The following is a 27,998-nucleotide window of genomic DNA, read 5'->3' as shown; positions in this document are numbered from 1 at the left end:
ACACTGACCACCATCTACTCACCTTGCTTGGTCTCACATGGTTCCTCTGCCGGTGGCGTCGCCTTCTTCTTGAGCGCCCGAATTCCGAAGAGCGGCAGTCCGTTCTCGTCCGTTGGACCCACACCATAGCTGGAGGTGATCGAGTCCTCTTCGCGCTGCTTGTTGCGCGTGTTGGTGGTGCTGCTGGAGCTAGTCGTGGTGCTCGAACTGGTCATTGTGCGAGTGATCTTGCCACTGCTCGAAGTGGTACTAGAAGTGGATCCTTTCCGGGGAGTGCTTCCATTCGTTTGGGGAACGGTGGGATGGCCCTTCAGCACTTTCGAGCGATCTGCCCAAATGGGTCCTTGAGCTGGCTTGTTGGGAGCACCGCGGGTGGTGCTTGTGGTGGTGACCTTAGTGGTTGTGGTGGTGCTCCTGTCTCCGGGCGCTTGCTTTCCCTGCGGACTAATGCGTCGCTTCTGCGCGGGACTGGCACTTCTTTCCCTCGGCTTCACTGGCGGCTTACCATGCGGCGAGGTTTTTCCCGGAGCTGTTGGAGTTGTGCTGTCCACCTGTTCCACGCGCTGTTGTTGCTGGCGGCGACTTGTGGTGGTGCGCACTTCCTTGGTCTTTACTTCAGCAGCGCCCGCAGGACTCTGATCTCGCCTCTTGGGTAGGGGTGAACTCTTGCCCGGAGCTGTGCTCGTGGTTATGGTCGTGATGGTGGTAGTTGTACCCGCATTGATCATATTCTTGCGTATAAGACGCATTTGTGCACGAATGCGGCGACGCATTTCGTAGCTGGCAACTGTTTCCAATAGCTTCTCCAGTCGCTGCAGATCGAAAATGTCCTCGATCTCCAGCTCCAAATCGGAATCCTCATCCTTACCCTTCAGCGAAGTCTTTCGTGGCTCATCCGCACCTCTTGCCGAAGTCTTTCTTGGCACATCGAATTTCACGGATGAGTTGGGATTGCGTGGCTCCACAGGAGAGTCATCCTCCATGGAGGACTTTCTGGAATAGTGGCTCTTATTGATCTCCAGCGAATCGCGTCGAATGTGCTCAAGTGAGCTCTTTGTGTGATCCATGTACGAGGGACGACGACCAGTTGGCTCGGAATCCACCTGTGCCTCATGGACTGGTTCAAACACATTCCTGCGGCTAGCCACATTTCGTCCAGTGGTGTTCGTCGTGTAAGTGGTGGTGATGCTCTTTTCTGTAAGGGATTCAATGGGTGTGATTTCGGGTTCGTCTTTGGATGGGTTAGTTGGAGTCGGTTTTGGGGTAGTTGTCTTGGTGGTGCTCGGGTGCTCAGTGGTGGTGGTGGTGGTTGTGGAGGTCGTGTTCAAATTGGTGGAGGTGCGTCTACTGGGCGATCGGGAGGGAGATCGCGATGGCGATCGCGATGACGTTGGGGATGGGCTCTTTCCTTGCGGCTTCTCGCTGATGTGGGACGGTGGCGCAGGTCCCACCACCTCTACGTCCACATCCACATCTTGAACTACCCATGACTGCTGACTGATTTGCTCCATTCGTTTGGAAATGCTGGTGGCCTTGGGTGGCGGCGATTGGGCTGGGGAATAGGCCGAGGGAGTGGTTTTTCTGGTTCCCGGCTTGCTGACATTGGTCACCTGATTTCTGTACGATCTCTTCTCTTCGGTAATCAAGTTGGTGCTGGGACTAGGTCGGCAACGAGTTCCATTTAATTTAGTTGGCGATGGCGTAGTGCTGGACTTGCGTTCCGGCGTGCGCTGGCCAAATACAGACGGGCGGCTAAGGATATCCTTCTGACGCTTCATTTCAATAGCTGTGGTGTGAGTCTTGGTCATGGGCAGAGGTTCCTCATCGAATTCTTCTTCGGGGGAGAACTCCGGCTCTTCTTCGGATTGTCTCAGTGGTTCCTTGCGAGGTTCCTTTTGGGGTGCCTTTTTGGTCACCCTTTCTGGTTCCTCTTTGAGCTTGGCTTGAGATTCCTTTTGGGGCACCTTTGGTTCCCTTTTGTTCACCTTTTCAGGTTCATCTTTAAGCTTGGAAAGGGGTTGTTTCTTGGCTTCCCATGGGGTTTCCTTTTGAGTCACCTTCGGCTCCCTTTGAGGTTGCTTTTTAGGCTCCCATTGTGACACTTTTTGTGAAACCTTTGCCTGATACTTGGGCACCCTTGCAGATTCTTCTTTGATCTTAGTTTGAGGCGATTTCTTCTGTAGCTTTTCCGGTTCAGCCTTGGGATCCCGACGTGTCTCTCTGGTTTCCTTAGTTTGTTGCTTGAATTCCTTTAGGGTTTCCTTCTTAGTCACAGTTTGGGTGATCTCTTCCTCCGTCTCGAGTTGGCTAGTCTGATCGTCGTCCTCCACATCTGTGTCCCGATCTAGCTCTGGTTCTGACTCCTCATCCAGCTCGCGCTCTGGCTCGCTCTGTCGGGAAATATGGCGCTCAATGTTGGCTACCAAACGTGGTGACTTCTGTGGCATGGTGGGCGCTAACTTCTCGGCTGTGTCGATGAACTTGTGAACTTTCTGGGAGACACTCAGGGTACAATCGTCGCGCAGAAGCTCCTCATCTATCTCCTCCAATCCTGGACGCTCGATCTCAGGTCGAGAAGAGAGTGACGAAGGCCTGGTAACATTCTCGGCAGTGCGCAAGAATTTATCTACTTTCTGATTGATGCTAAGCAGGCAATCGTCATTTTCAGGGATCTTGGCGTTCACATCGAATTCCCTGCTAAATGGTGCGGAGACCTTTGGCTCCTTCACCTTCTCGGCTGAGTGAGTGAATCGAGAGACCTTCTCGTGCACACTCAGCAGACTCTCGTCCGTATCGGGAGTATTTACGGGATAGTCCAGGCTCTTGGGAGCCTCCACAGTGGGATTATCCAGAATATCAACCTCTATGCCATTTGAGCTATGCAACTCGGAAATTTGACACCCAACATAGGTTTGAGATTCTTCCTCGAAAATCGGAATATTTGTGACCTGTGGCTTGCGACGCGGCTCATCATCGGGCTCCTGTACCACATCCGGATAGCGCGGCTTTCCCGTTTCCAGTTCGGCGGGCACGGGAGTTGGCACAATCCTATCCGGAGATGGTTCCCTAGAGCTCTTCGCCTGCTGGATATCGATGATCACACCCTCTATATCAGTGGCCGTGTTGATGCGCTGCTCGCTCAGATTGATCGTCTTGGTGGTGCAGCACTTGCTGGGTCGGCTCCTATCTCCACCTGGCTTAAGGCTACTCATCTCAGGATGAGGCTTAGTACCGCTCATCTTAATGATATTCTCGCTGGTGGAGCGCGTGACCTTCTCGGTTTTATCGCGTCGAGTCACGCGGGGCACAGGTGCTGACTCCTTGCGCTCCGTTACCGGAAGCTTTCTAATCGGACTGGGTACGTTTCCGGTGCCACCTTGGGGTCGCCTCTCCGTTTTCGGTGATTTGGGCGCCAGGTGATCTATGATGATCTCCGTGTGCACGGAAATATTGCTAGATCGGCGACGTTCGTTACCCACCCTAGTGGGACTGGCATCTGGGGAAGAGGAGTCTCCATCTACGTCATCTTCTGGGTTACGCGTTTGTGCCGGAGTGGGCGTACGGGTCTGTTGGGGAGAAGTTTTTTGCTTGCGCGGCGAAGAGCGAAGACGATCCTTAATCGAAGGCGAGCCATTTGTATCGCTGGGCTTCCGACCCTGCCGAGTGGTTGTGGTCGTTGTAGTGGTACGAGTCTCCTCCACCAGACTATCCCGCTTGCGACCCGTCAGGGAATCCTTGCGAGGACTCTTCGCAGCTGGGACCTTTGATTGTGGTTCTTTGAGCGGCAGTGGCTGCTTGGTTTTAGTGGTGCGTGAATTGCGACGTTCGGTTTCCGTTTTTGTGACACTTACACTGGTCTTCTTCTTGGTCTCCGATTCTGAATCCTTTTCTGGCTCCGATTCAGTTTCGGGTACTCTCTCTGGAATCTTTTGCGATGGCTTCGTATACTTTTTGGGAGTAGTTGGACTTGGAGTGCGCGGTCTCTGGCTGATTTTCTCTACAACGGTTTTTCCCCTGCAATCGATGATCTTTTCGGTCACAAAGTTTGACTCCACTTCGTTGGGAATCTTTTTTACAGAAACGGGAGATACTGATGGCGATGCCGTAGGAGAAGGAGACTGTTGATTCTTAGGAACTCTACGTTCAGGAGAAGGAGACCACCTGGGAGAGGGAGACTTTGATCCCTGTTTGGTAATGACAATGGTGGTCTCTTCATTAATATTAATTGTCTCGGCATCCTCTTTTGGATTGCGAGGACTCTCCTTGGGAAATTGAGAAGTTTCTGGTTCTTTTGGATACCTATCTTGTTCCTGAGGATACCTTGGAGTTTCTTCTTTCTTGGAATGAACAGGACTCTGTTCCTTCTTTGGAATGCTGGGAATCCCTTGATCCTTTCTGGGAGAATTGGGAGTTTCTGGTCCCTTTGGATATTTAGGACTATCCCCTTCCTTGGGTGACTTTTTCGATGGGCTAACCAGAATCTCCACATCCTCTGCTTCGGTCACATCCACAAAGAGCTCCTCCTCCACCTTAATCTTAGGTTGCGTACGCACCACATATGTCTCAGTCACACGACGTGGCTTATCATCTTCGTCATCATCGGGGCAATCCTCGATCTTAACTTGAATGGTTTCTATGGTTGTGTTGGAAACATTTACATCCTCCTGTTCGTTATCCGGCCGATCAGTATAAGTTCCCTGAGTATCGCCATCTTCCTCCATACCCAAAATCTGGCGACAGCGATCCTCGAAGGTCTCACGACGAGTCAAGCCCTTTTTGCGGTAGGTGGGTGACTCCTTTACTTCGGGCTGAGCCTCAACTTCAGTGGACTTGGAAGGAAATCCACCATCTGGACTTTCAATCGTCTCAGACGGCTTGGTGTTCGGCTCAGCATTAGCTGGGACCTGTGGTTTCTTTTCGGAAAGGGGCTGATTTTGGTAATCTCGTTCGTTCGTTATAAATTCTTCGTTTAGATTGTTGGTGGTTCGTTTCTGTGTAGTGGTAATGGTGCTGCGGAATATTTCCTCCTCCCGTCTTTGCTGACTGGTTAGATCCTTCTCCGGGCTTTGGCGGGTCTTCTGGGGAATATCCTTGGGCAACTGCTTCTCAGGACTTTGGCGAGGTGAAATACGAGGAAGACCAGGACCTTGATCGCGGGTCTGAGGGTCGGGTACTTGCTTCTCGGGACTTTGACGGGGAGAAACACTTGGTTGCCTTACTGCAGGACCCTTTTCGGGGCTCTGGGCTCGGGGCAATTGCTTTTCGGGACTTTGACGAGGTGAGACTTGGGGTTGGGTCCATCCAGGAGTCTTCTCGGGACTCTGAGTACGGGGAAACTGCTTTTCAGGTTGGCTAGGCGTGTAGACCTCATGTGGTTGCTTAAAGGCCGGCTGCTCCTTTTCAGGACTTTGTCTGGGAGTTGCCCTAGGCTGTGGTTTCTCGGGACTGTGGGACCTAGTCGCTGGTTTTCCAGGACTTTGAGCCCTAGGTGATGGAACTGATGGAATCGTCTCTTCGATAAGAATCAGCTCGTCGATCGAGATCTCCCGATCCTCCGGATGGGAGACGCGACGACCCTCAAAAGTAGTTTCCCGCTGCACCTGACGTGGCTCCACACTGGGCGACTTGGAGCTACGCCTCAGCTGTGGCTCCGGTTCGTCGTGGGGCCTCCTCATTTGGTGGGGCTTCTTGTTGGCTGCAACGGATCAGGGCATAAGACTGGGGGACGCAAGGCGCTATGTGAACTCGTCTACTTCTTCAACCGCTGTGTGTGTGGTGAACGTATGTTGTGTCTACTATGGCATAGCCCTGGTTAATTGGTTAGGATTAGTTACATCTACGCTGGCAGCTTCCGCTACGGATGTTAGGCAAAGTCTACGGTATTAGGCAGGCACAGGCACGTTCTCAGGCAATTTCGAACCAAATAGAAGTACACCCATTAGTGGAAGCTCGAGAGAAGGAAATGTTAGACTTGTAGTGGTAGAGTTAGGGGCGCAGATCTCTCTCAGTCTGCCACCCACAGAATTGGCATCCCAGTTTGTGATTCAGTGCAAATTCGGCTTTTTTGTGTAATGTGCTTGGTCAAGACATTGAACATTGAACATTTCAGAGTTGCGGTTTTGGTAAACAGTTTTCAAGTATATTTATTTGCAAAAAAATCCAAAAAATAAAGAAGTAAAGATAGCATAGTTAGGTGTACAGAGTTTGTTGATTTTATTGTTTTTTTTTTTTATATATTTTTTTTTTGCCTACTACTGGTTGAATTCAAGCCTTACCAGGGGTCCCTGAGCTCTCGGGCGTCTCGGGGTTTTCCCCCTCATTTCCCAGCTGGTAATATTGACGCCGCACACAGGGTGCCTCTTCCACCACCTTTGCCTCATTAGCGCTCAGCTTCACCTTGCGGATCGGCTGGGAGTCGGTATCGGTAGCAGGTTCGATTGCAGATTGTTTCGGGTGATTCTGGAGGTTGTCGGAGGTGGTGGTGGTGGTGGTGGTTGTTGTTGTATTGCGGGTGGTGGTTAGTGTTGGTTCGTTGTTAATAGTAGGAGGAGTAGTTGGTGGCAGAGAGAATATATCGCCGGGCTTAGTGGTAGTATACGTATACTGTGATAGCTTGTTATCTGAAGGATATACATTCATATACATAGTTCATAGTTCCAATATTTATATAGCATATATATTCATGTGGTTTCTATTATTTTTTTTTTCTAAAAAGTCATCAAACTTTTTTTTTCTCTAATTCGTACCTGGTGGTGCGGAACTGGCTGGTGCTGAGGTGGGTGGTGCAGCGGTTGTGGGTGAGGCTGGTGCTGGACTGGGACTGGACTTGGTGGTAATGGTGGTCGTGGTGGTGGTCACACTTCCTCCTGCCCTTGGGGTGGGCGACCTTGGCTCGCTGGGAGTTTTCACCGGCTTGGTGGTCTTGGTCTTGATGGTGTTGCTAGTGACATTGCCACCGGTGGTGTGCCTAGTCACAGTGGTCGAGCTAATCCTGCTCGATTCCGATGGCGCCTGGCTGTCATGGGAGCCCTCACGCATTTCCCGACGGAAGGTGCGATTCGAGGAAACGCTCGATCGTGGCGTCTGATGGTGTGAACCCACCGAGGTGGTGCTGTCCGCCGGTGAACTGCTGCGCAGCGAGGCGGCAAATGCCCGATGGGCGGCATCCACCTCGCGCTCCTTTTGCAGCTGACGCCGCGTCAGCGGCTCCGAAGTGGTGGTTGTCTTGGTGGTGGTGCTACCTCCAGTGGTGCTGGGCCGCGATTGACTCGGTTTGCCAGCTGGTCCGCGTGGCGAACTGGTGTAATCGTCCCGTGGCTGAGATCGACGTGGACTTCCGGATCGCGGAGTAGAGTGCGATGGGGCATTGGGATGCTCAACCTGTGTCTCAATGATCCGCTCCGTGTTCGTCTTGCGATTGGCGCTCTGATTGCGACTCACCGTCTTGGACGTGTGCAACACCTCGCCATCGGGTTGATCGGGACGAGTGCTTGTGGTGGTTGTACGCACCGAGGGAAAGCCATGAGTGCTAAAATCCTCCTCCACCGGCTGACGTCTGGTGGCGGGCTGCTCCCAGCTGGGTGCTGGTGCCTCCCTCAGCTTCTGTGGAGACCTCTGCGGCTCTTGGTAATCATCGCCCACAACCTCCGTTTCGATGGTGCGCTGTGAGCTGGTCTGCTGCTTCACTTGGCGACTCTTTTCCGAACGTACCACCACCACCTCCTCGCCAGCAATGCCGGGTCTTTGCGAGGGATATTCCTGAGTGGGCTTATTCGGACGCACCGAGGGGAAACCATGGGTGCTGAAGTCCTTGGCCGGCGACTGACGTGGTGAATGGGAGGGTGGGGCGTAAGAGGGTGTCGGTGCCTTCTGCACCACCCTGGATGTGGGCTGACCACGGTCATCGTACTCCTCCACGGTCTCCGAGGTGGTTTCCGTGGAGAAACGTCGGCTGGACTTCTTCACCGAGGAGAAGCTTTGCGACTCCGTCACATGCTTTTGCTCCACATTGTCCACTACATCACGAGCTTGGCTATCCTGCTCATCCTGCTCGCGGCGCTGATTGTGGACTTGGTTACGGGTTTGATTGTGTGTCTGGTTGTTGGTCTGCTTTTGCGTTGTATGGCTCTGACTGGGAGTAAGTTGCTCCGTCTCGTAGCGCTTGTTTTTCACAATGGTTCCGTCCGGCAGACGCTTAACAGTAGTGATCATCTTGACATTAGGCTTGGGATACTCCACCGTATTGGAGATTATCTCGCCGGGTTGCTCCATTAGATGTTGGACATGTCGTTGATACTCCGGCGATGCCTTGTCCATGTCCACATAGCGCTTGTTCTCCTCGTAGTGCTGTTGGGTCTGGACATTCCGGGTGCTGTTGCTTTGCTCGCGGCTCTCCGTGAATCGCTCCTGCTGCCTTTGGACCTGCTCCTGGCGCTGGACCTGCTCCTGACGCTGGATTTGCTCCTGGCGCTGGATTTGCTCCTGCCGCTGGAATTCCTCCTGGCGCTGCAGCTGCTCTTGGCGAATCTGTTGCTCTTGGCGCTGCAGTTGCTCCTGAATACGCTGCTCTTGACGCCTCTGATCCTGCTCCCACTCGCGGGGCTGATGGGGCTGATGCTGTTTATGTGGCTTCTCCTGGTTATCCAGCAGATATCGCGGCTCATCGCCGTACTCCACGGTGGACGAAGAAGACACCACCTTGGATGAGGACGAGGTGGAGGTGGAGCTCATCTTCATCTCGGTGCGACCACTGTTTTCGTCCCCAAAGACCACCGTCTCTTGGAGCTGGGTCTTCGAGCTATCGGAGGCCTGTTTCACAAAGTTCTTGTCATCGCCCTGATGGGAGGCACTCGAGCGCTGCTCGTTGCGACCTTTGAACTCGGCCAGGCCACCACCATTGAGCTTCTCCACGCCTGCGTTTGTGTTGGTGTTCGTTCGTAGGTTGGTTCGTTGGGTGGAGGAGGGTCGAGTGGTCGAGTGGTGGACATGGACATACAGAACAAACAGAGTTGGGTTATACACAAAACTTCACCGACAAGGGACAAGGGGGTTAGATCGCTCAGGCATTTACTGTCATCTCAGTTGGCTGATTTATATGAAAATTTGCTATCAGTATGACAACAAGTCCATAGAGTCAGTGAGTTTCCAGCAAATGCCTGTGTTGTTGGTCAGCTTTGGTGCCAGCCAGACAAAGGGGGCTACCACCAAGCAAAACGAATGGGCACTTACCATCTGTTTTGGCCAGAGTTTCGGTGCGATAGGCCCGTCCATCGGGACTGACCTCCGAGGAGGTCTGCACATCCCAACCGGTGGTATTCGGCTGGCTGAGCGTCATCGAATGGAAACGCAGCTCATGGGTGGGACTGGTCGAGTCGCGCACCTCCTTGGACTTGAGGCTCTGGAAGTTCTGGTCGAGCAGGGCATCGCCGTGGCTGGTGGCCAACGGATCCTTGCCCGCGTAACCGGCCAGCGTGTTCACGTTGCCATGTCCGTTTCCGTTGGGCTCCGACATTGGGTCCGTTTCGTGCCTATAGAGGTTGCAAAGTCGCGACTCGCGCAGCTTATAGAGATGCGATCGGATCTGCCTCTTGCGTTCGCTGTCCTCGGACTGCTGCCACTAAAAGGAGATGGAGAAAATTCCATTAAAATACGCAAAGATTTAATTCAAAATTGTTTCCAGTGTATCTCGCTTATGTGCAGTCTCAGCACTTGTTTTATTTCAATGTAGTTCACCCATTTACGCTCTCAACTCGATATCTGTGTAGATAGGCCCGTCCTTGGGCCAATTAAGCCAAGTGAACTCGTGCTCAAGTCTGAGTGCCTGCGAGTGGAGTCCAAGTGGAGTGCAGGGAGCCCACGCTCGTCGCTTCCAGCGGCTTGGATCGCCTTTTATGGCGCCCGCGGGCCACTAACAATTAGCCGGTCAGCCAACACAACAAATGCAGCCGCCATCGGCTGACTCAGCCACTCAGCTTTATAGACTGAAATCGAATCGAATGCCCGGTTCTAGCCGGTGAAACGATGATGATGATGATGATGATAAAGATGACGCCCCCAATAAGTTCTCGGATTTCAATGGCAGAAGCAACCGATGACCAAAAATGGCTGAGATTAGCGTAAGGGTAACAAATTGAATGATTCAGACCAACAAAATGATTGATAGAGATTGTTTTTTTTTTTGTAAAAATAGAGCATAAAGTAAACAAAGAATCGATGACAGGCAAAAGAGTCGGCTAAATCCGATTTCAGTTTACGGGAATTCGCTCCATTTACGCCCTTATTCCCTGGAAATCCAGACACTTTCGCATAGTTCACTTATCAGAATCGAATCAAATTCGAGGGCTGACGTTTTAGCTTATAAATAAAACATGGAACAATTCCCACTGACCGATAAGCGGATCGTATTGGCCTCAACAAAGAGCCTGGCACGATCGTATTTATTTAAACAATGATCTAGAAAGGTGGTAGACTTAATAGAGGGAGAGAGAGGGAGAGAGCGAGCGAAAGAGAGAGGGGCGATCGAAATATAGTTAGCAAACAAATTGAGTGAAGTTGAAGCGGTGATATCACCTCACCTCAACACGACCAGTTTCGCTATAGCGGAAAAACATGTCAAATAACATTTGTATTAACAATAATGACACCTCGATTTCGATGGGGGTGACTTAACTTCGCTAACTGTTTAAATTTAGCCAAACCGAGGCCATACGACAGGCAAATGGGAAACTTCCCGAAACCAGATGGAATTGAAATTACGAATAATTTGCAGATTAGTAGTTAAGATCAGGCATTAAATTTATGATGCATAGAACTGTATTAATAGATAAAAGTATATTGGGAAGTGGAATTATGATAAGGTTTTGGATAATACTGTTTACAAAATATTAGATATTAACAGTTATAATCTCATTTGTAACATTGCGTTATATAGCAAATATCATTTCTCTTTGGTATTTTAAACATTTTATGACCATCTGGTCAGTTTGGCACCCAAATTGCAGTTCGTTTTAATTAGATCAGCCGGCGACCAATAGTTTTACAGTTATGAACAACCTTTCTAGCAGATGCCAGAGATTTATGAACGCTGTCGTTTCCCTAGTTATTAGCGAAATCTCATATTTGTGGGATCCCAAGTGATTGATAGCGAAGTTGGTGCTTTCTTTTCTGACAAAACGGAACGACAGATGGCGCTGCCATTACTTTCAGCGCTTTCACTCGCCCAAATCAACCGATTCGAATTGACAAAATAAAGCAAAATGCGCGAAATCAAAATGAGAGATATATGCGTATGTGTGTGTGTGTGTGTCTGTGCGAAAAGTTTGCAACTTTGGCTTGTTGTTGTTTTCGCCTATTTGTTTGTTTGTTTGCCCGCTTGTTTGCTAGTGTGTGATTTTTTTCAAGAACTGGTCGCGTGGTCGCAGTCTAGACCTGCGTCTTAAGTCGCCTCTGCCTGCGCCGCTGCCAGCAGACTCCGACTCTCTGAGTGCACTGCAAACAATTTCGTTCTCTCAGCTAAATAACGGTATAAAGACACTTTGCTCAGTGCTCAATCGAAACTAGTTTCTCCCAGTGTAACTGAGCCGCTGTCTCTGCCCGCAATGACGTAATTTCTAAAAGTACCGGGCCGTCTGACTGAGAAGAAGAAGAAGAAGCCGCTGATTTCGCACCTCTGCAGCGACGTCGGCAGCAGCGGCAACCTGTTGGCGTCGACGCCAACGCCGACTGCAACTGCGACTGCGGATGGACCGCTCTAGCCTCTCGCTCTGCGCCCGCTCTCGCCGTCTCTGTCTGATGACGTGACGTGCGAGATTTCGTTGATGTGCGAATGCTGATAAATTATTTTGAAGTTTTTTTTTTTCGCTTCTTAGCTGTTTTTGTTTTTCATTTATTAAGCTGTCGTGTCAGCAACGTTGACCTCCAACTTTTTCCTTTTTTTTTTTTTGTTTTCGGTTTTGGTTTTTTGCGCCAAAACCGAAATCTTTTTGTTATTGAAATTAAACTTTATTAAAACTTAATTGAGGTGGAAATCAAAAGAGAGAAAGAGAAGGTCGCGGGGTCAGGCGGGAGCTCCCACTTAGCCGGTGCCCACTGTACAGATAAACCTTGGCTGCGATTAGCTCATAACTAAATGCTTCCCCATTCAATGCACATCAATCGAGATAGGACACGAAATATTCGGAAATATGTCAGATAGTAAGCGTTTAAAAATAATGCATATTTTACTGAAATATTTCCCTGTAGATAAGAACTTGTTATTTTTATCAGTAAACAATAACTTAAAAAATGCAGGTGCTTTCAGACTTGCCATGAACTGTTATTAAGATTAGTTCATAAGTAATATAAAGATTTTAGTTGTTGCTGTACTTGTATTTTAATGCAAATTCTCTTTGCATTTTTGAATCTCACACTTATGCGTATGTTTACCAATTCACGATCATCAACTTCACGTTAATGGTACTGAGTTTAAATTTGTTTTTTTAGTTACCAGGGAGCGTAAAGCTCTACGCTGAACAAAATTGCTTTGCACTTTGCTGCCGGCGTTAATTGCCGTCACTTGCTGTGTGTGCTTTGTATTTTGTATTTTTATGGCAATTTCGATTTCAATTTCAATTTCGCTTCAATTCCGATCCCGATTCCCCTTCAATCTGTACTGTGTGGTGCATATGCATATTAAAGTGACCCAATTGCCACTGTCCGTACGCCCAATTGCGAATCAAGAATCCAGAATCGAGAATCAAGAATCGAGAATATAGAATATAGCATATAGAGTCTACAATAATTTGAATTGTGTCATTTTCGGCTGACGAAGGCGGTGAGCGGTGGAAAAAAAAAAACATGTTTATGTTTGCTTTCGTGGACTTATTTGTGCTTTCGGTATCGCTGTTAATTGTTTGCCTCTTATTTTGGGTATGACATCGCCCCAGGTGAATAAAACATGGCACTATAAAGCCACAGCACAGCAGCAACAACAAAGTTCTGAAAGTGGAGCACTTTCGTGGGCCGTCGCTTGCATACGAAAAGAGACCCACGAGAACTGGACGCACACATTAGCCGGTCCTCACTGTTGTGTTCACATGGGAAAACGTGAAAAAGTAACTCAATTTTCGGTTTTTGGGGTCTCTCGGCATTTTGATCGATGGACAGCTGTCAAATGGTTAGGCGTGTGGGAAATTATAATGCAAGCTTGGATCCATAGGTGATATATAGCCGACAATCGTCACCAAATCGGTGGGCCACAGCCAGCCACAAAGCACACAAATAAGCAGTATAAATCTTAAGTCCAATAATGATCTCATACATATACGAAAACGGGATTATGCATATATATACATATATATATTCCAGACAATTATCGGAGCCACAGTCATTAGTGCAGGTGGAGTTTTTTGTTTCGCTGGCCGGAAAGCCATTTGCACTGTTTTCTCAAATTATAGTTGGCTTAATTTGAAGCCAAGCTTGCGATTCGGAGTTAGATCAACCATCTTTTGTCTGGCTATCAAATTGGATAGACATTGGAAGCCATAATTCCAAACGATACTTTGTTTAGAAGATCCGCACCCAAGGATTAGTTCGAATTTGAATAATACAATTTGAGATCCTCACTAGAACGTAGAAGAAAAACTTCTAGGAAGGTATATGGATATATGATAGTTTCCCTAACTTTCAGCAACAGATGGTGTTCTATCGAATAGCGCAACCCACCTTATAGAGATGGAGATTTTCCCGGTGGATAGCGCAAGCAATACAAAGTTTAGCATATTGTGAACGTTGAAGATTTATCGGAACATCTATCTCCGACAATGGGAGCAATTACCATGGCTAATTACGGCCGAAGCCCCGCTCCCCGAAAATAAATCCCTTTCGGCGGTGATCTGGTTTCGTGAGTGGAAAAGTGGAAAAGCGTAAGAGCGTAGAACAGTTGGTTGCCAAGGCCGACGGCCCACGGCGGTGTAAACTTGTTCGCCAGTAATTAGATACACTCCCGATTAGCATATGCATACAGTACATGCATATACATACACAGATACATACATACGTACATCTATCTTCGCTTTATAACTCTTAACTCTTTCTGTTTGGTAACGCCCCCGCCCTTGTCAGCTGTTCCAGTTCTAGTTCTACGATCTTCGATCAACTAACTGGCGACGAAAACCCACAAACTGAGCACTAATTCCCCGATAAGATCCGTTTGTTTGTTTACAAGCCACTTGGCGCAGTTAAAGATACATCCAGAGATACATAAATAGGCGTATAAACAGTACAGGTACAGGTAGCGCTCGCTAATTGGCAGGCGTCGTTTATTTTGTCTTTTTATTAGAGACTATGAGTGATAATTGCCGAAGTATGAACACCATTGGGTGGCATTTAATGCTCTCAAGTGGTTCATATCAATAAATTTGCAATAGCTGGCTTAAAAATAACTATTCAAGGACTCAAAAAATTGGCACAGGTCAAATTTCCCACGCAATAAGGAGGCCTGCAATCGATTTTAAACACCGCAATTACGCGTAACTATCGATTTTACTGATAAATAATAAATCGTGGGGGTGTCTTTGGCCAACTTGTTTGCCCTTAAGTCGACTATAACCTACTGTAGCTTTTGCATTGCGGCCAACGATGACTGTATCTTACAGATATACAGATATAGCTACAGTTAGCGACTAACTGTTATGCAAAGACTGGGAAAAAAAGGTTAAGCTAAACTGTGCGAAAGTGTGAAAGTTATGCGAAGACGGTTGAGGAGTGAAAGAGACGGGGTTGAGAGAGATGGCTTTACGACCTCTTGTTCGCAGCTTCTTTTACGTTTTACTACCCATATTCTGGTCGAAATGACAGAGAATTACCTCAGGTAAAAAAGAATTGGTATTCCTTTTCTTTTTTTTTATGTTTATTTTTGTTTCGGGAATTCTTCTCCTTGCTGCTGTGTTGTTGTTATGGGATATTCTGTGTGGTTGAGTTGTTGTTGCACCGGCAAAAAAGCACGTTAAAAAAACACTTGGTGTGACTAATCCTGTGGGTTTCTCTCTCTTCTTTCTTTTTTTTTTACTTTCGTGCGATTAACAAATAACTAGAAGTGTGTGTAAAAAAAAGCGATCGTCGTTGACTGTTGTCGTTTGGATGGTTGTTCTTTTTCACGGAGCGTCGGCACGTTGCAATCGATCGAGCACCAAAATCAGACTGAAGTTTCCAATCAGAATCAAAGCCGCCTAAAGTGGCCGCTGTCGCTTAGACGTCGACGGCGACGCCGGCAGCGAGCCGAGATATGACCGAATACGAAAAAGCGACGAATACGAAGATGACGCGACCGCCCAGCCGCACAGTGGGGCAAATCGAGCGTGTTGTCAGCCGAAAAGGTATGATCCACGCAATCAGCAGTTCTCTATTAACTCAGGTGACAACATATTGGCTTAAATAGATACTTTATATAGAGAGCTACAGAGATATATAACTTCAACAACTTAACGAAATTGGGGTCACCAAATTCCAAGTTTACCAGCTCATAACTTCGCGAAAAATGGTCGTATCATGAATTCCAACACCTTCTGCAACTCGGCTCATTAAGTACAAACAGCTGGTTTCATAAACTAGTTAAAAAATTTTTAACGATTTTTTTCAATAATTTTCCAATTGGTAGCCCGTAAAAATTGATAAAAATCGAAAAAAAAATTTTTTTTTTAATTGTGTTACAAATTTGTAGGTAATTACATTGCCTACATTTTGAGATATGCTACATAGAAATTAGAGCAATATGAGCAAAGTTATGGGGTCTAGAAGATCAGTTTCGGGTCACCTTTCTGCAAAACATTGAAAAATTTTTAGATTTGAAACAGGCTATGGGAAATTCAGAAATGCAAACCATTACAGAGGTGTGCATGTTTACCAAAACGAGTCACCTTTCTGCAAATCAAAACAAATTCCCTCACTTCCCTTTAATAAAAGTGTAAGTAATATTTTGTTACATTGCTCATCCGCTGCGATTGCATTGAAACGTGTTTAGTTTCGGAATTTTGTGCAAAGAATCCGTGTCCGTGCGGATTGACAATAATAAATCACTTGATCGTCGGCCGGAGGTGGGTGTCATTGTTGCAATATGTTAATAAACACCTTTAGCCCAATCATGTGTGTGTGGCTGGCTCAAAACTATTTTCAGCATTTTTGGAAAACACTCGAGCCGCTGGCGCCCACCATTCCCACTGCGATTTGTATTTGTACAATCGCGAACGGAACCAAAAAAAAAAAAAATTACTCATCGACGTTGGCGCAGACGTTGCGCAGACGCAGATGGAGACGCAGACGTCGTGACTAGACGGTCGTTCTAATTTGCCGCACTGTCCACCGGCCATTTGTGGCCCACTGTCCACCGTTGACTGACCATTTGGCCACTTGCTGCATTTGGCCATTTGCCATACGCGGGTGTTTTATTTATGTTTTTTATACAATTTTTTTTTTTTTTAAATATTTTTTTCTTTATATTCGTTACTCCGTGTGTGCCAATTCAACTTTGGCTCACTGATTTATTCAGCAGTCGACGGCTGGCGACCCACGCGATTTTTTGACTCGCGCCTGAATCGAATCGAATTGACTCGAATAGAATCGAATTGACTCGAATCGAACTCGTACTCGAAGCTGAATTGAATCGCCTCATGGCCAAGAAACTCGGATCGTGGCCAACCAGCGCTGCTTTACTGGCGTTTTGGTTTATTCTGAGTCGAGAACTGAGCGCCCAGGGATGCACACACTATCCTTGATGGTTTTTGAATATGCATTCGATTTTAATTGAATAAATATTTATAGTTTTATAGCAAATGCTGTGTGTGTTTGGAAGCTTTGCTCGTTAATTTCACATAAATTTCATTTGATTAGATAAGAAAGTGTTTCTAAATTGGCTGAAATTTGATAAGATTTACTCGCAAATCATCGTGCGCTATTTGATTGCCATTCTCATTGACATTTCAGGTGTTGTCTTTACACCTCTAAAAATTTGTTATCTTCGCGACACCACTGTAATTTATTCACCATTGTTTATGGACATATTAATGTAGTAAAAGCCGCATTTGTGAGTTAAATTAATGTTATTTGATTAGACAAGGCACTGCTGACAAGCTGGTATTACATTTGAAAAAAAAAAGAATGACCATCCCTGGTCAAGGAGGAAGGAGCATAGATAGCTGGCCGAAAAGAGAAAAAGAGAGCGCGAATGGAGCGGGCTCAGAGGCCAAAGCTGAAATTGATTCATGGCCAATGAGTCATCATCGCAGGCTTTTTATCAGCGTCCGTCGCAGTCGCAGCGCAGTCACTGCACAGTCGCAGCACAGCCTCCCAATTTGTCTCTCTCCCTCCCTCTTTCTCTCCATATATACACATCTCTTTCACGTCCCATCTTTCTTTCTCTTTCCAACACCGCCTGCGTGGGCTATCTCTCGTCTGCTGCTGCCGCTTCTTCTTTCGTCTGGTCTGTTATTGTCTTATACCCTCTATAAAGGTATGATATAATGCTCAAAATCGTAGGATCATTCATAAATAGATCATATCATATTCTAGTTTACTTTCTATTTCGATGAGGTTTCTAACTATAAGTAATACTGCTCTTTTTTCTTTATTATGCTTGTTATCATTATAAGATTTTGCGTTTTTTATTATTTTTTCATAATATCTGTTCTAAAAGTAATCCATGCTTCGATTCAGAAACTAACACATCGTGCTCTCAGCCATTCTTGACTTATGCAGATAGATGGATCATCATTTATTTGGACAGATCCCCTCGATGCGACATCGTCATCGTTTTTCCATTGACTTTTCTAACGACTTTTTAACGATTATTGCAAACGTCTGAGCCAAGTCAGCGACTAGCGGCCCACGCGGCCAAGTGAGCTCCAGTGAGCTACAGTGAGCAACCCCATAAATGACCCAATTTGGCCAGGTTGAACTGGGTTGGGTTTGGACTGCGACTGCGACTGCGACTGACTAACCGATTGAGTGAATCTCTGGCCATGGATGGTCTGGATCGCTTCTGGCCAGTTCTCGAAATTGTCGTCTGGGGAGAAACAGGGCTTTAAAGGCAATGCCATTGGCATTGAGCTGGGAACGGGGACACAAGTCCGTCAAGGAGCCAATGAACTGGCACACAATCGATGAACTGCCTCATGTGGGGCTTATTGATTTTCATGGACCAAAAACTTACCATTTTCCTCAGCAATTCCTCATTTTGTATATCACCCAGATCGCATTCCACCTCCATGGCAGAAATGACTGAAAAATAGAAGCAAAGTGAATATATAAATGAATAATATGCCAGATAGTATAGCTTAGAGTTCAGATTAATTCCATAGAGGGTGGCCAGTGAGATTGCTCGTTTTGTCTGATGATGCAATTATTTCGCTGCACATTTCTCATGTTGATTTATTTGATGTTTATAATTTGTCGCTGCTGCCCGGGGCTACGCAAAATAACCGAGCAATATCAGTTGCCATCGATCATGATCAGTAGTGTTATGGGCACTGTGGACGAGGCGAGCCAGAATCGAAATGGGAATCGTAATCGGAATCGGAATCGCATAGAATAGCCCAGAATCGGTCAGATCCCCACACCCCAATGCGTTGTGACATTTCCCCGTAAATGGCCAACTTCAAACATGGACAGCAGCTGCACATATACATATACATAAAAAAACACAAAACTAGAAACGAAACTAAAAAGCGAAAAACACAGTCAAGTGCATCCATCAATGCACGCAGCAAAACTGATGATTTTTCTCAAACCCAATAGTAATATATCGATAACTTTCTAATCAAATTCCAGGTTATCGTTAATAACTAAGAATGAGAAAATCTCAAAGATTTGATTTGAAATATTTCAAAAAGTATATTCCACTTATTTTCTAGCTGTGCATTCGAGTTGCAAGCTTGATTAGCACGGCCGCAACATTTTGGCTTCGCTTTTGGTTAGCATCAACGGGCTCGGTCAACTGGCAATCCATTTGAGGGGGGCGGGGCCGGGGGCGTCATTGCCGGGAAAAAGCTCGGGCAAAAGCCAAACAAGTTCAAAACCACAATTGGGCAAACAGAGCCCAACATTGAGTCGAGCAATTGAACTTGAAAACTGAGCCAGCTCGAAAGAGAGCACCTTGCGATTGGTTTTTAGGTGGGGATCGCGGCATTTGCGTTTTGTGGATGGGTCAGGTAGAAAAGTCTGGTCAAGTTAGTCACCTACGGCTCAAATATGTCTCAAAGAATTTAACTGATTGATACAGTGGGTGCACACAATACGAAATTTGTATAATAATATAGTTGTATTGCTTGTCTATTTCTATAATCCTATTTCTATAATCTATAATCCTAATCCTTCCCATTTACGATAACTATTTAAATACAACACAAATCAAAGCATTCAGACGTCAGACGAACAGACATTTAGCGCATTTATGGGTCATCCATCACAACAGTGGACCAATAAAGCCATGTCCGTCGGACCAAAAGATACATCTTTTTTTTTTTGGAACACAATCCGTATCTTATACAAATCGCGTGGGTTGGCGTGTGGCCAATGCCCTAAGAATCGCCAATCGGCGATCGCATAAAATTCATGAATTACCAAAACGGCGAAACGAAACCGTCATATTTTGCTGTTGGCCAATTAAAAACCGTTTTATTATCGAAAATCACTCCGTTTTTTTTATTTTTTTGGTAAGTCAAGATTTATGGCGAGTAAAATAAGCATAAGCGTAAAATAGGCAAATTCAAAGCAAGGCAATAAAATACATGATATGATGCATGTTACTGTATTGCACAAAAAATAAACGAAACATCTTAGAGTTTCTTTTTATTACTGTTTAATACGTTTAAACTCTAAACCCTTTTTTAATCAGTGCCTCATGAGCATAGTATTCGCCGCTAGGTGGCGCCAAGCAGCAGGAAAACCGCAGAAATTACCACAAAACTGTTAGAATTCCTCCCCCAACATTGTAGTCAATCTTCCGCCCAATATATATATATCTATATATATAATTAGATATATATGTATATATAGCTTACATATCTGTAGTACCTGTGCAATTGTACCCACCTGTTGCTGCTGCTGTTTTTTGAGCTTATTATCAGAGAAAGACGTCGACTTGAAGGCTTCTGTAACTTTAGACGACGCAACAACGCGCAGCAACGTATGTATTTTTGTGTACTTGGCAAATATTTAAACAGTAAATAGTTTAATTTACGGAAAGATCAAGTTGCGGCTGCTTCTCTTTTTGTTTTATTTCAACTCTGCCGATTGTTTGATTGATTTGCGGTTTATTTGCTGGATGTTGCTGCTGTCACACGCGACTAATAACTCGAAGGAGTCGGGTTTCAACTTAAAACAAATACTAATTATTTCACCAAAAAACAAAACACGAAGTGCAGTGTCCTGCAACAAAACAGTCAAAAAAAAATGAAACGCGTAAACACTTTAAAAAACGTTTTTTTTTTCTATTTTTCGAATGCAACAGCGAGTGAGTTTTGAAGTAGGGTTTGTGCGGCAAGCCAAAGGAGGCGGAGGGCTGAGGGGCGTGGCGAATGATGCGGTTGGCACGAGCGGAGGCTCTTGACTGATTGCAAGCCGCTGTTGTTGCCGCATTTAGGCGCGGGCTCTCTCGGCCGCCCAAAACGCCGGCGTCGACGCCACTGCCACTGCAACGCTCTCTACACTTGGGGAAAAACATGACCACAACTAGGAAGTATATGTACATACATATGTCCAGAGAAAAGGGCTTGAGAACTCTGAAACTGAGACTACTTCATGTGGCTTGCAGCAAGCATAGCATACTTTGTGGCGTTCTAGATACGCAAATTGTAGATGATCTTAACTTGATACTAGCTGTGATTATATAAACACCATCTGATTGATATGAAATTTGGGATACGAGTGCGTATTGAAAAAACAAAGAAGTTACCTTCAGGTCGGAAGTCTCCATTTCCTGAGCTGCACTGCGTGCTAACTATTTTTGCGAGTGCATGCAACATGCATATCTCTCAGAGTCAGCTGATCCTGAGCGATAAGGAAAGTGAGAGCGAGCGAGAGAGCGACAGAACTTGATAATCCCAGCTCATTTGCATGACTAATGACCACTGGGTGTGCAAATGGGAGGGGTATATGCGAGTATAGTGGAAAGACAGGAACAAGAACACAAAGAAAGAGACAAGAACATAAACAGGAACAAAGTCAATGCCTGCCAAACCCTTTGCATATTTTTCTTATGAGACTTTGCCATGGCAATCCAATACGAATTTCTCGTGCGAATTGGAATCTTTTTTATCATGTTATACAATTTGCATTGGTGCAACTTAAAACTTAAGTGGGTTTTGGGTTATGAGCCAATATAATAGCTCTTTTTACTATGAAATCTGTGTGTGTACCATATATTTCAGTTGAGATATCTGATGTTAGAATGAGGATTAAAGGCGTTTTCTTCTAGACGGATATTGTAGATGTAGAAATGGAAAAGAGGACCAGTTCGAATGGCCTTATCGCTAGTGTCTGTCACAAAAAATGAAAATGGTCAGGACGAGGCTGAGGACAAAAAAAAAAAAAATTAAACAAAAAGGCGAATGTCACAGGGTCAGTGGAGCAGGCTTTTTTATTTTGGCCAAAACCACCTTATTAGCGATCTCATCATCAATACGCACTTGTTGTCACCTCTCTCTTTCCACGGCGCACGCTTCGCATATATCGCTCTCTGTCTGCCGCGTTGTCGTGTTGCGTGCGTTGAATGTCAACGATCAGCGATCATTGTCAGTCGCATAAAATCGCATAAAGATTGCATGAAATGCTGTAAATTCTAGGAAAACATTTGCTTATGCAACTGGCACAAGGAAAACAGCCGCATCAGCAGGAGAGGCATCTATTTTTAGGCTACCAAAGTGCTCAAGCTTAAAAAAAGGTTATATCCATTTAATAATATATCAAGTTCCCAATATCTGATGATCCCAAAATACACGCCCATTGTCATGGAACAGGCCAAAAGCCAGAGAAATCAACAAATTTTCAGTTGCTGCTGGATCCTTTCACATCGTAGATTTGGCCAAATGCTGCTAATGCCAAACTAACGACGTGCAACAGGAACAGCTGCGACCGAATGATGTCCGCCCTTGGAGGAGCAGTGAAAGCCGCTCTGGGCCACGTTATATTGGCCACTTTTGGACACTGTCCTTGCGCCTGCCTGACGTCAGCACGTAGGCAGTTGAAGAGGCGACACGGCGACAACGACAACACGTCTTCAACTTGTTGCCGCTGCGCCTTAAATGGCCCGGAGCAACTTCACCAGCATCGCCAACATCACCAACATTTCCAACATCACCAACACATCACGCACTCAATGCACTCCGTTGCACTGCACAATGACAAAAAAAAAAAAAAAAAATGCATCTGATTTTTTGTCTTTTATTAATTTATTTTAAGTGATTCACGGCGGCGTAGACTGAAAACGAAAACCGAAAACTGAAAACAGCTAAACCTTGGAAGTCCCAAAAATGTCAACTGATTGATTTGAATTGCACCGCATTGGTAAGAAACTGGCAACAATGCAACAATGCCATAGAGCACCTAATTGGAATTTAAGCTTGTGCTGGTAATTAGTTTACAAGCAGCATGGCACAATTGAGTGAATAATATAACATAAAAAGCCTAAAGAAAAGATTTCATTAGAATGTGCATGTAAAAGTTTCTGAAGAACGGTTTCAGTTGAACACAAATGAAAAAGTCCCAAAAGAAAGATTTCATTTGAAAATAAGTAAAAAAGTCCCAAAAGAAAGAATTCCTTTAAGCATGAGTGAATAAGTCCCAAAAGAAAGATTTTCTTAAAACATGAGTGAATAAGTCCCAAAAGAAAGATTTCCCTAAAACATGAGTGAATAAGTCCCAAAAGAAAAACTTAATTTGAACATGAATGAAGTTACTTTATTTGAACTATATATAAATGTACTGTATTATGTATGCGTAATATGCATACATAAATCGTGTGGAATTTGTTGTGGAATATTCGCAATGAACTCTAATAACTAATCAGTGCTAAATACAACTTAGTAAAATCATATCATATCATATCAAATATGGTGGCGCGGACAGAAGCCGCTAGCTGTCCGTACGATCTCTACATATTATATGCTATATAGGCTATATATTGGCGATGTATACGATAGTTCGTTCGATGCTCGATGATATCAATATGAAAGCAACAATTCATCAAATGTATGCAAGGGATTCGATAAAAAAAAATTATTGTTATGTCGTATGGTTATGGGTTATGTTAAAATATGTTTATGTATGTATAATGTATATGCGTAATGGAATATCTGGCTGAGTTACAACTATGCTTCCTAAATGCTCCGTTTAATAATGAATAATTCAAATTAAAATCACATCAAATTCGCTGAATGAAAGAGATTAAATGGCCAAGACAAGTGAGACAAGTCTATCGAATTTACCCATCTCCAGTCCTCTCCCAAAATACTATTAATCCTATAGCGATATATAAAGAAAATCCACACGGATCTGATGATAGAGACGAATTCGAAACCGAGAGAGATGGAGAGATGGGCAATGGTTATAGCTAGCTATATCAACAATATACATATCCTATAAACGGGAGCGCTACGATTTTGGCACAGCTTACACTCGAATGGCGTGGCTTGGCTTGGCTTGAATCGAATCAGGAATCAAGAATCAGGATAATGCCTAATACTAGTAGGTGTCTTGGGTCAAGATTCTCTTGGGAACTACAGCTACAACTAACTAACTAACTAGCTAATACATATGATGTACGCCAACTTATTGGGTAAGTGCGTACAAATACGAATTGGAAGAGCGGAAAGGAAGCTACAATTGCAATTGTGGTTTGCTGTTGTTTAGGGTTCGAGCAGCTCGAACGCTATTACAATATATCTATAAAAAAAATATATCATAGTAAACGAGGATTGCACACACACTGAGATTATGTAGAAAGTAACTTAACGACGAATGGAAGAGAATGATCGAGGGGACTTCGGTGGGTGGGTGGTTGGTTGATTGGTTGGTGGTTCTACTGGGGACAGCGACCTCATCCTTAATCCGTCACGCCCAGGTGCACCAGCTGCTGCATGGTTCGCTGCAGATAGGTGGGGTCCGGAAACATATTGAACTGCGTCTTGTGATCCACACTGTTCCAGATCACCACATCCTCGCGTCCGGTGGTCACCGATCGTCCGATCGAGAATAGCAGCCGACGATCGAAGGCGATCTTGAGGAAGCGCAGCACCTTTCGCCCCAGCGGGCAGTCCGGCAAGTAGCAGATCCGCGGGAATCCCACGGCGAAGAAGGCACGACCCGGATGAGGATGCTCCTCCGTCTGCAGGCCCGATGCAATGCTGGCATGCAAAAGAAAAGAGGGATTATAAGTGATGGCTCAGTGGCCACATGCACATTCACACTTACTCGTAGACAATCTGTATGGTGTTCTGACCCTCGTGTCCTGGCAGATTCTTGCTGATAATGCTCCACGACATGCTGCCAATGGGCTGATTGCCCACCTTCTCGCCGTAAACGATGCCGCAAACAGGGCACTCGATGAAGAGGTTCTAGGGGAATGGAATTTTATTAACTCTTACTCTTTCTAATTGACATCGCTATCGTCTGCTCACCTTGTTCATTTCGTTTTGCTGGGCAATGATCATCCCATTGAGGCACTGCAAATGCATGAGATGCTGGCAGCGACTCAGCGATATGGCCGGATTCTGGGCGGAGTGCACCAGCTCCTCCATGCACATGGGACAGGGCTGGGCATTGGGCCACAGCGGTGGCTCCACCACCTTGACAAAACGCGATATCATATCGCTGGCCGGGTCCACGCCCACAATCGAACCGGCGATTGATTGCTGCTGCTGCTGCTGCGCCTGTTGCTGCTGTTGCATCTGCAGCTGTTGCTGCTGTTGTTGCTGCTGCTGTTGCTGTCGCGGATGCAGTGGCAATGGCGGCGGCACCGGCGCCCTTTCGCCCAGCGACGATGGCGGCAGCGAGGGCACAAAAACCTCGTCGCTGCCAAGCGAGCAGTCCAGCAGGTCATTGACCGAAATGGCGAAGTTCCTGCTGCGCAGGCTCTCCTTGCTCTCGTGGCTGAGGTAAGTGGACACGGTGTCCACACTGGGTCTCCGCCGATGCGATTTCACACTGTTCGTGTCCGTGTCCGAGGTCCGCGTCCGCGATCTCGAGCGATGCGAGCCCATCCGGCTGCTCCTTTGCGACTGCAGGGATCCCTCCGAGCAGCGACTATGATGACTGTTCATCGAGGCAGTCAGCATGTTCTTGGCGTGCGAGAAGTGGGCATGCGACAGATGGTTGGCATGGTGCAGCGAGGCCGATGAGGAGGACGAACTGGCACTGGTCGCCGTCGCCATGTTCGATTGGTGCTTGGTGCTGCTGCTGAAGATGTTTAGGTTGTTGAGTATCTGGCGTAGATTGGTGGTGGAGATCTCGCTGTGCTTCTTAGGCGGCTTCCTGGGCGCCGTCTGATGATGGATCTGATGGTGCTGCATCTGGTGTTGCTGCTGTTGCTGATGCTGGTGATGATGTTGCTGCTGTTGATGCTGTTGCTGATGCTGGTGCTGATGCTGCTGCTGCTGCACTTGATGGCTGGTGGGCAGTGGGTGCTGCTGCCGGGTCATGGGCACTCTGTGCAGGCTCTTGGTGTCGCCCAGTTTGGGCAGAGTGTTGTACTGGCTGCTCACGCTGGCGGAATTCGACTTGAGTTGGTTGGCCTGCTGCGGCGTTAGCTTCACCAAGGGATACGGCGCCTGCTGGGTACGCCGGATGCTGCGCATGGGTCCGCTAGGTTGGCGCAGCTGGGTGAGATTGCAAAAGTTAATGGTGTAGGGCAGGCCGATGTGGGTGTTGCACAGGTCCAAGGTTTGTTCGCCCTGCAAGGGAGTAGGAATAGGTTAAGTTTGAAGCTAGAATATGCAGTTGCAATTGGAATTTTAGTGCAGGAAGAATGGCATCTAAAAGATACATTTATATGGCCCTAAAATTTGATCATATTACCATAATTCAGCCAAAACTCCAGCGATTTAAGTGCGAATGATTTTTCTAGTCTTTATTTTCAAGGCAGAAAGTTTCTGCATTCAAACTTTTACAAAGGTAAAAAATAAAATTTTTTTTTGAATTTTTTTGTCCAATTTTGATGTTGCAAAAATGGAAATTTTGAAAAAAAAATTAATTTTATTTTAGTTAGTAAACTTAAATGCACATTTATTTGTCTGAGCTTCAGAAATTCAAAAATGTGCACTTTTTTGATCTACTACGTTTTTTGGCTGAGATGTGAACTGTGGAACTTGGACAATATGTACTATTTAACTATCTATGGACACTTCACAGACTTGTGCATCCGTCGCGAATTCTTTAGCATCAGAGGTAAAACCACACTCTTTAAAGATTACCCATATATTCTCCTGATCAAATATTCTTGAGCAACTCAAAATTCCAACTAGACTGCCAATGGGAAATAGTTCGATGCTGCCCGACACTCACCCTCGCCCAGGCGTCCTCGATGATGCACTGGACGTGCATGTTGTACGGCCGCCAGTCGTTGTTGCTATCGGCACTGCCGCCCGACCACTCCCACTTGGTTCCCTTGCCCGCCGGCGAGCTGGGTGCGTAGAACATGCGCCGAACGCCGATGGTCAGCAGGCCGGAGCCGGCCGTTTCCGCCTCCGATTCCTGGGTCATGGTGCGCACGTTGACGTAGTACTGCTCCAGGCTGGGATCCGCATCGCTCAGCATGACGCGCGTCAGTTTCTTGGCGTGGGCGCGTTCCAGGTGCTGCGACACCGCCGGCGAATAGGGCAGCCACTTGCCGCGCGACTCGAACTCCCACACGCAGACGGCGTGGGCGTGGTTCACGGGCGGTCCACCGGATCCGGCGGTGGACAGGGCCATGGTGGCACAACTGGAGGCGGCGCTACCTCCGCCGCCCGGAACAACGGATCCGGATGCCGCACTTCCGGCGCTGCTGGCCATTGCTTGCACTTGATCCGTTATCCCTGGAGTGAGCCCATTGCCATATCCATGCCCATTTCCATATCCAACTCCTCCTGCGCTCTCTTCAGTCGATCGCTCTCACTCACTCACTCTCTCTCGCTCTCTCTTGCTGTTGCTGTCGCGCTGTCTCGCTCGCTCGCGAAGATGGGCACAAAATAAACAAAGAAATTAAAAATGGTGGCCCCGCTGCCTGCGTTAGTTAGCCCTGATTTTCGCTGGCTTCCATTTTCCCGGAGTTTTCGTTCTGGTTCTTAAGTCACTCGGTTTCGTTTAGGCGCGGCTCAAGAATTCGCGTTTGATGGTTAAAACGGTTTTTCTAGCATTTAGCGCAAGCGCAGGCGAGAAATTTTTTTTTGGGCAGCGATTTAATGAGAGACAACAGCGGAAAATGGCTAAATAAGGCCGGGTGAAAATACCGCACTGCATATGCATATTATGCAGCCACCAGTTGGATTCGGTAGTTTCAGGGATGGCATAACTGGTTTCTAGCTAGATCTAGCTGAATGTTTAATGTTCTTTATTTTCTTTCCTTGCACTTAACTATAAATAGATACTATGTTTAGTTAGTTTATTAATCAATTTATAAATGTGTAATTCAATTCTATATTGAAATGAAAAAAAAACTAAGAACTTGAAATGTGATTAATACTAATTTCAACAATTTTTGTATAGTTTGGTAGGTTTAAGCGACGCGACTTCCAGCACTGTCTCCTTCCTTCTATTTAGTATTTCTTTTTCTTCTTTTTTGGTAACTCAACTTGGTCACTTTTAAAAAATTCGTAATTGGAGCATGTCTTTGCTGTAACGATCAAATTCCTGGTGTGTGTCCTAGATAAGATGGAATGCTACAAATATTATTTTTTAAGTAAACGAATGGTATCCTGAGCAACGCCTTGGCTCATTTTCAAGCGTTGGCCTATTCGAAAAACTTCCGCTTAAATAACATTGTTTTTTAACATGTC

The 27,998-nt window shown here is 46.2% G+C and overlaps 2 protein-coding genes across 19 annotated transcripts in view; both read right to left on the bottom strand.

Moving 5' to 3' along the window:
• LOC6725292 (uncharacterized protein DDB_G0284459) overlaps positions 1-20,557 on the bottom strand; it is a 39,450-nt gene extending 18,893 nt beyond the window's left edge. For 3 of the 18 annotated variants that reach the window (XM_016173535.3, XM_016173524.3, XM_016173531.3), the window contains exons 1-6: positions 20,062-20,542; positions 18,182-18,249; positions 9,229-9,616; positions 6,747-8,912; positions 6,276-6,620; positions 23-5,695 (exon numbers count right to left, since the gene is read on the bottom strand). In XM_016173535.3, the coding sequence (XP_016038322.1) occupies positions 23-5,695; positions 6,276-6,620; positions 6,747-8,912; positions 9,229-9,616; positions 18,182-18,238 (8,629 nt within the window). In that variant the 5' untranslated portion in view covers positions 18,239-18,249; positions 20,062-20,542. Of the gene's footprint in view, positions 1-22; positions 5,696-6,275; positions 6,621-6,746; positions 8,913-9,228; positions 9,617-14,843; positions 15,207-18,181; positions 18,250-20,061 lie in introns of those variants that run through there. The other 15 variants (XR_005544656.2, XR_006542078.1, XR_001599840.3 and 12 more) reach the window with 13 other exon arrangements.
• A 2,347-nt stretch (positions 20,558-22,904) lies between these two features.
• Positions 22,905-27,485, bottom strand: LOC6725290 (protein deltex). Its single transcript, XM_039297557.2, has 4 exons — positions 26,527-27,485; positions 24,645-25,916; positions 24,439-24,581; positions 22,905-24,371 (listed from the first exon to the last, which is right to left on the bottom strand). Exons 1-4 carry the CDS (start codon positions 27,013-27,015, stop codon positions 24,071-24,073), a joined length of 2,205 nt encoding a protein of 734 aa, XP_039153491.1. The 5' UTR covers positions 27,016-27,485; the 3' UTR covers positions 22,905-24,070.
• Between the last annotated feature and the right edge of the window lie 513 nt (positions 27,486-27,998).

This window comes from Drosophila simulans, chromosome X (genome assembly GCF_016746395.2).
Source record: "Drosophila simulans strain w501 chromosome X, Prin_Dsim_3.1, whole genome shotgun sequence".
NCBI lineage: Eukaryota > Metazoa > Arthropoda > Insecta > Diptera > Drosophilidae > Drosophila > Drosophila simulans.
This window is presented reverse-complemented; position numbering and strand designations above follow the sequence as displayed.

Excerpts from the sequence above, each read along its gene's own strand:
- LOC6725290 (XM_039297557.2), bottom strand. The coding sequence starts at position 27,015 with ATGGCCAGCAGCGCCGGAAGTGCGGCATCCGGATCCGTTGTTCCGGGC. Across the intron at positions 25,917-26,526 it reads TCGAGGACGCCTGGGCGAGG|GGCGAACAAACCTTGGACCT; the intron begins GTGAGTGTCGGG and ends ACTCCCTTGCAG. Across the intron at positions 24,582-24,644 it reads AGCAAAACGAAATGAACAAG|AACCTCTTCATCGAGTGCCC; the intron begins GTGAGCAGACGA and ends CCATTCCCCTAG.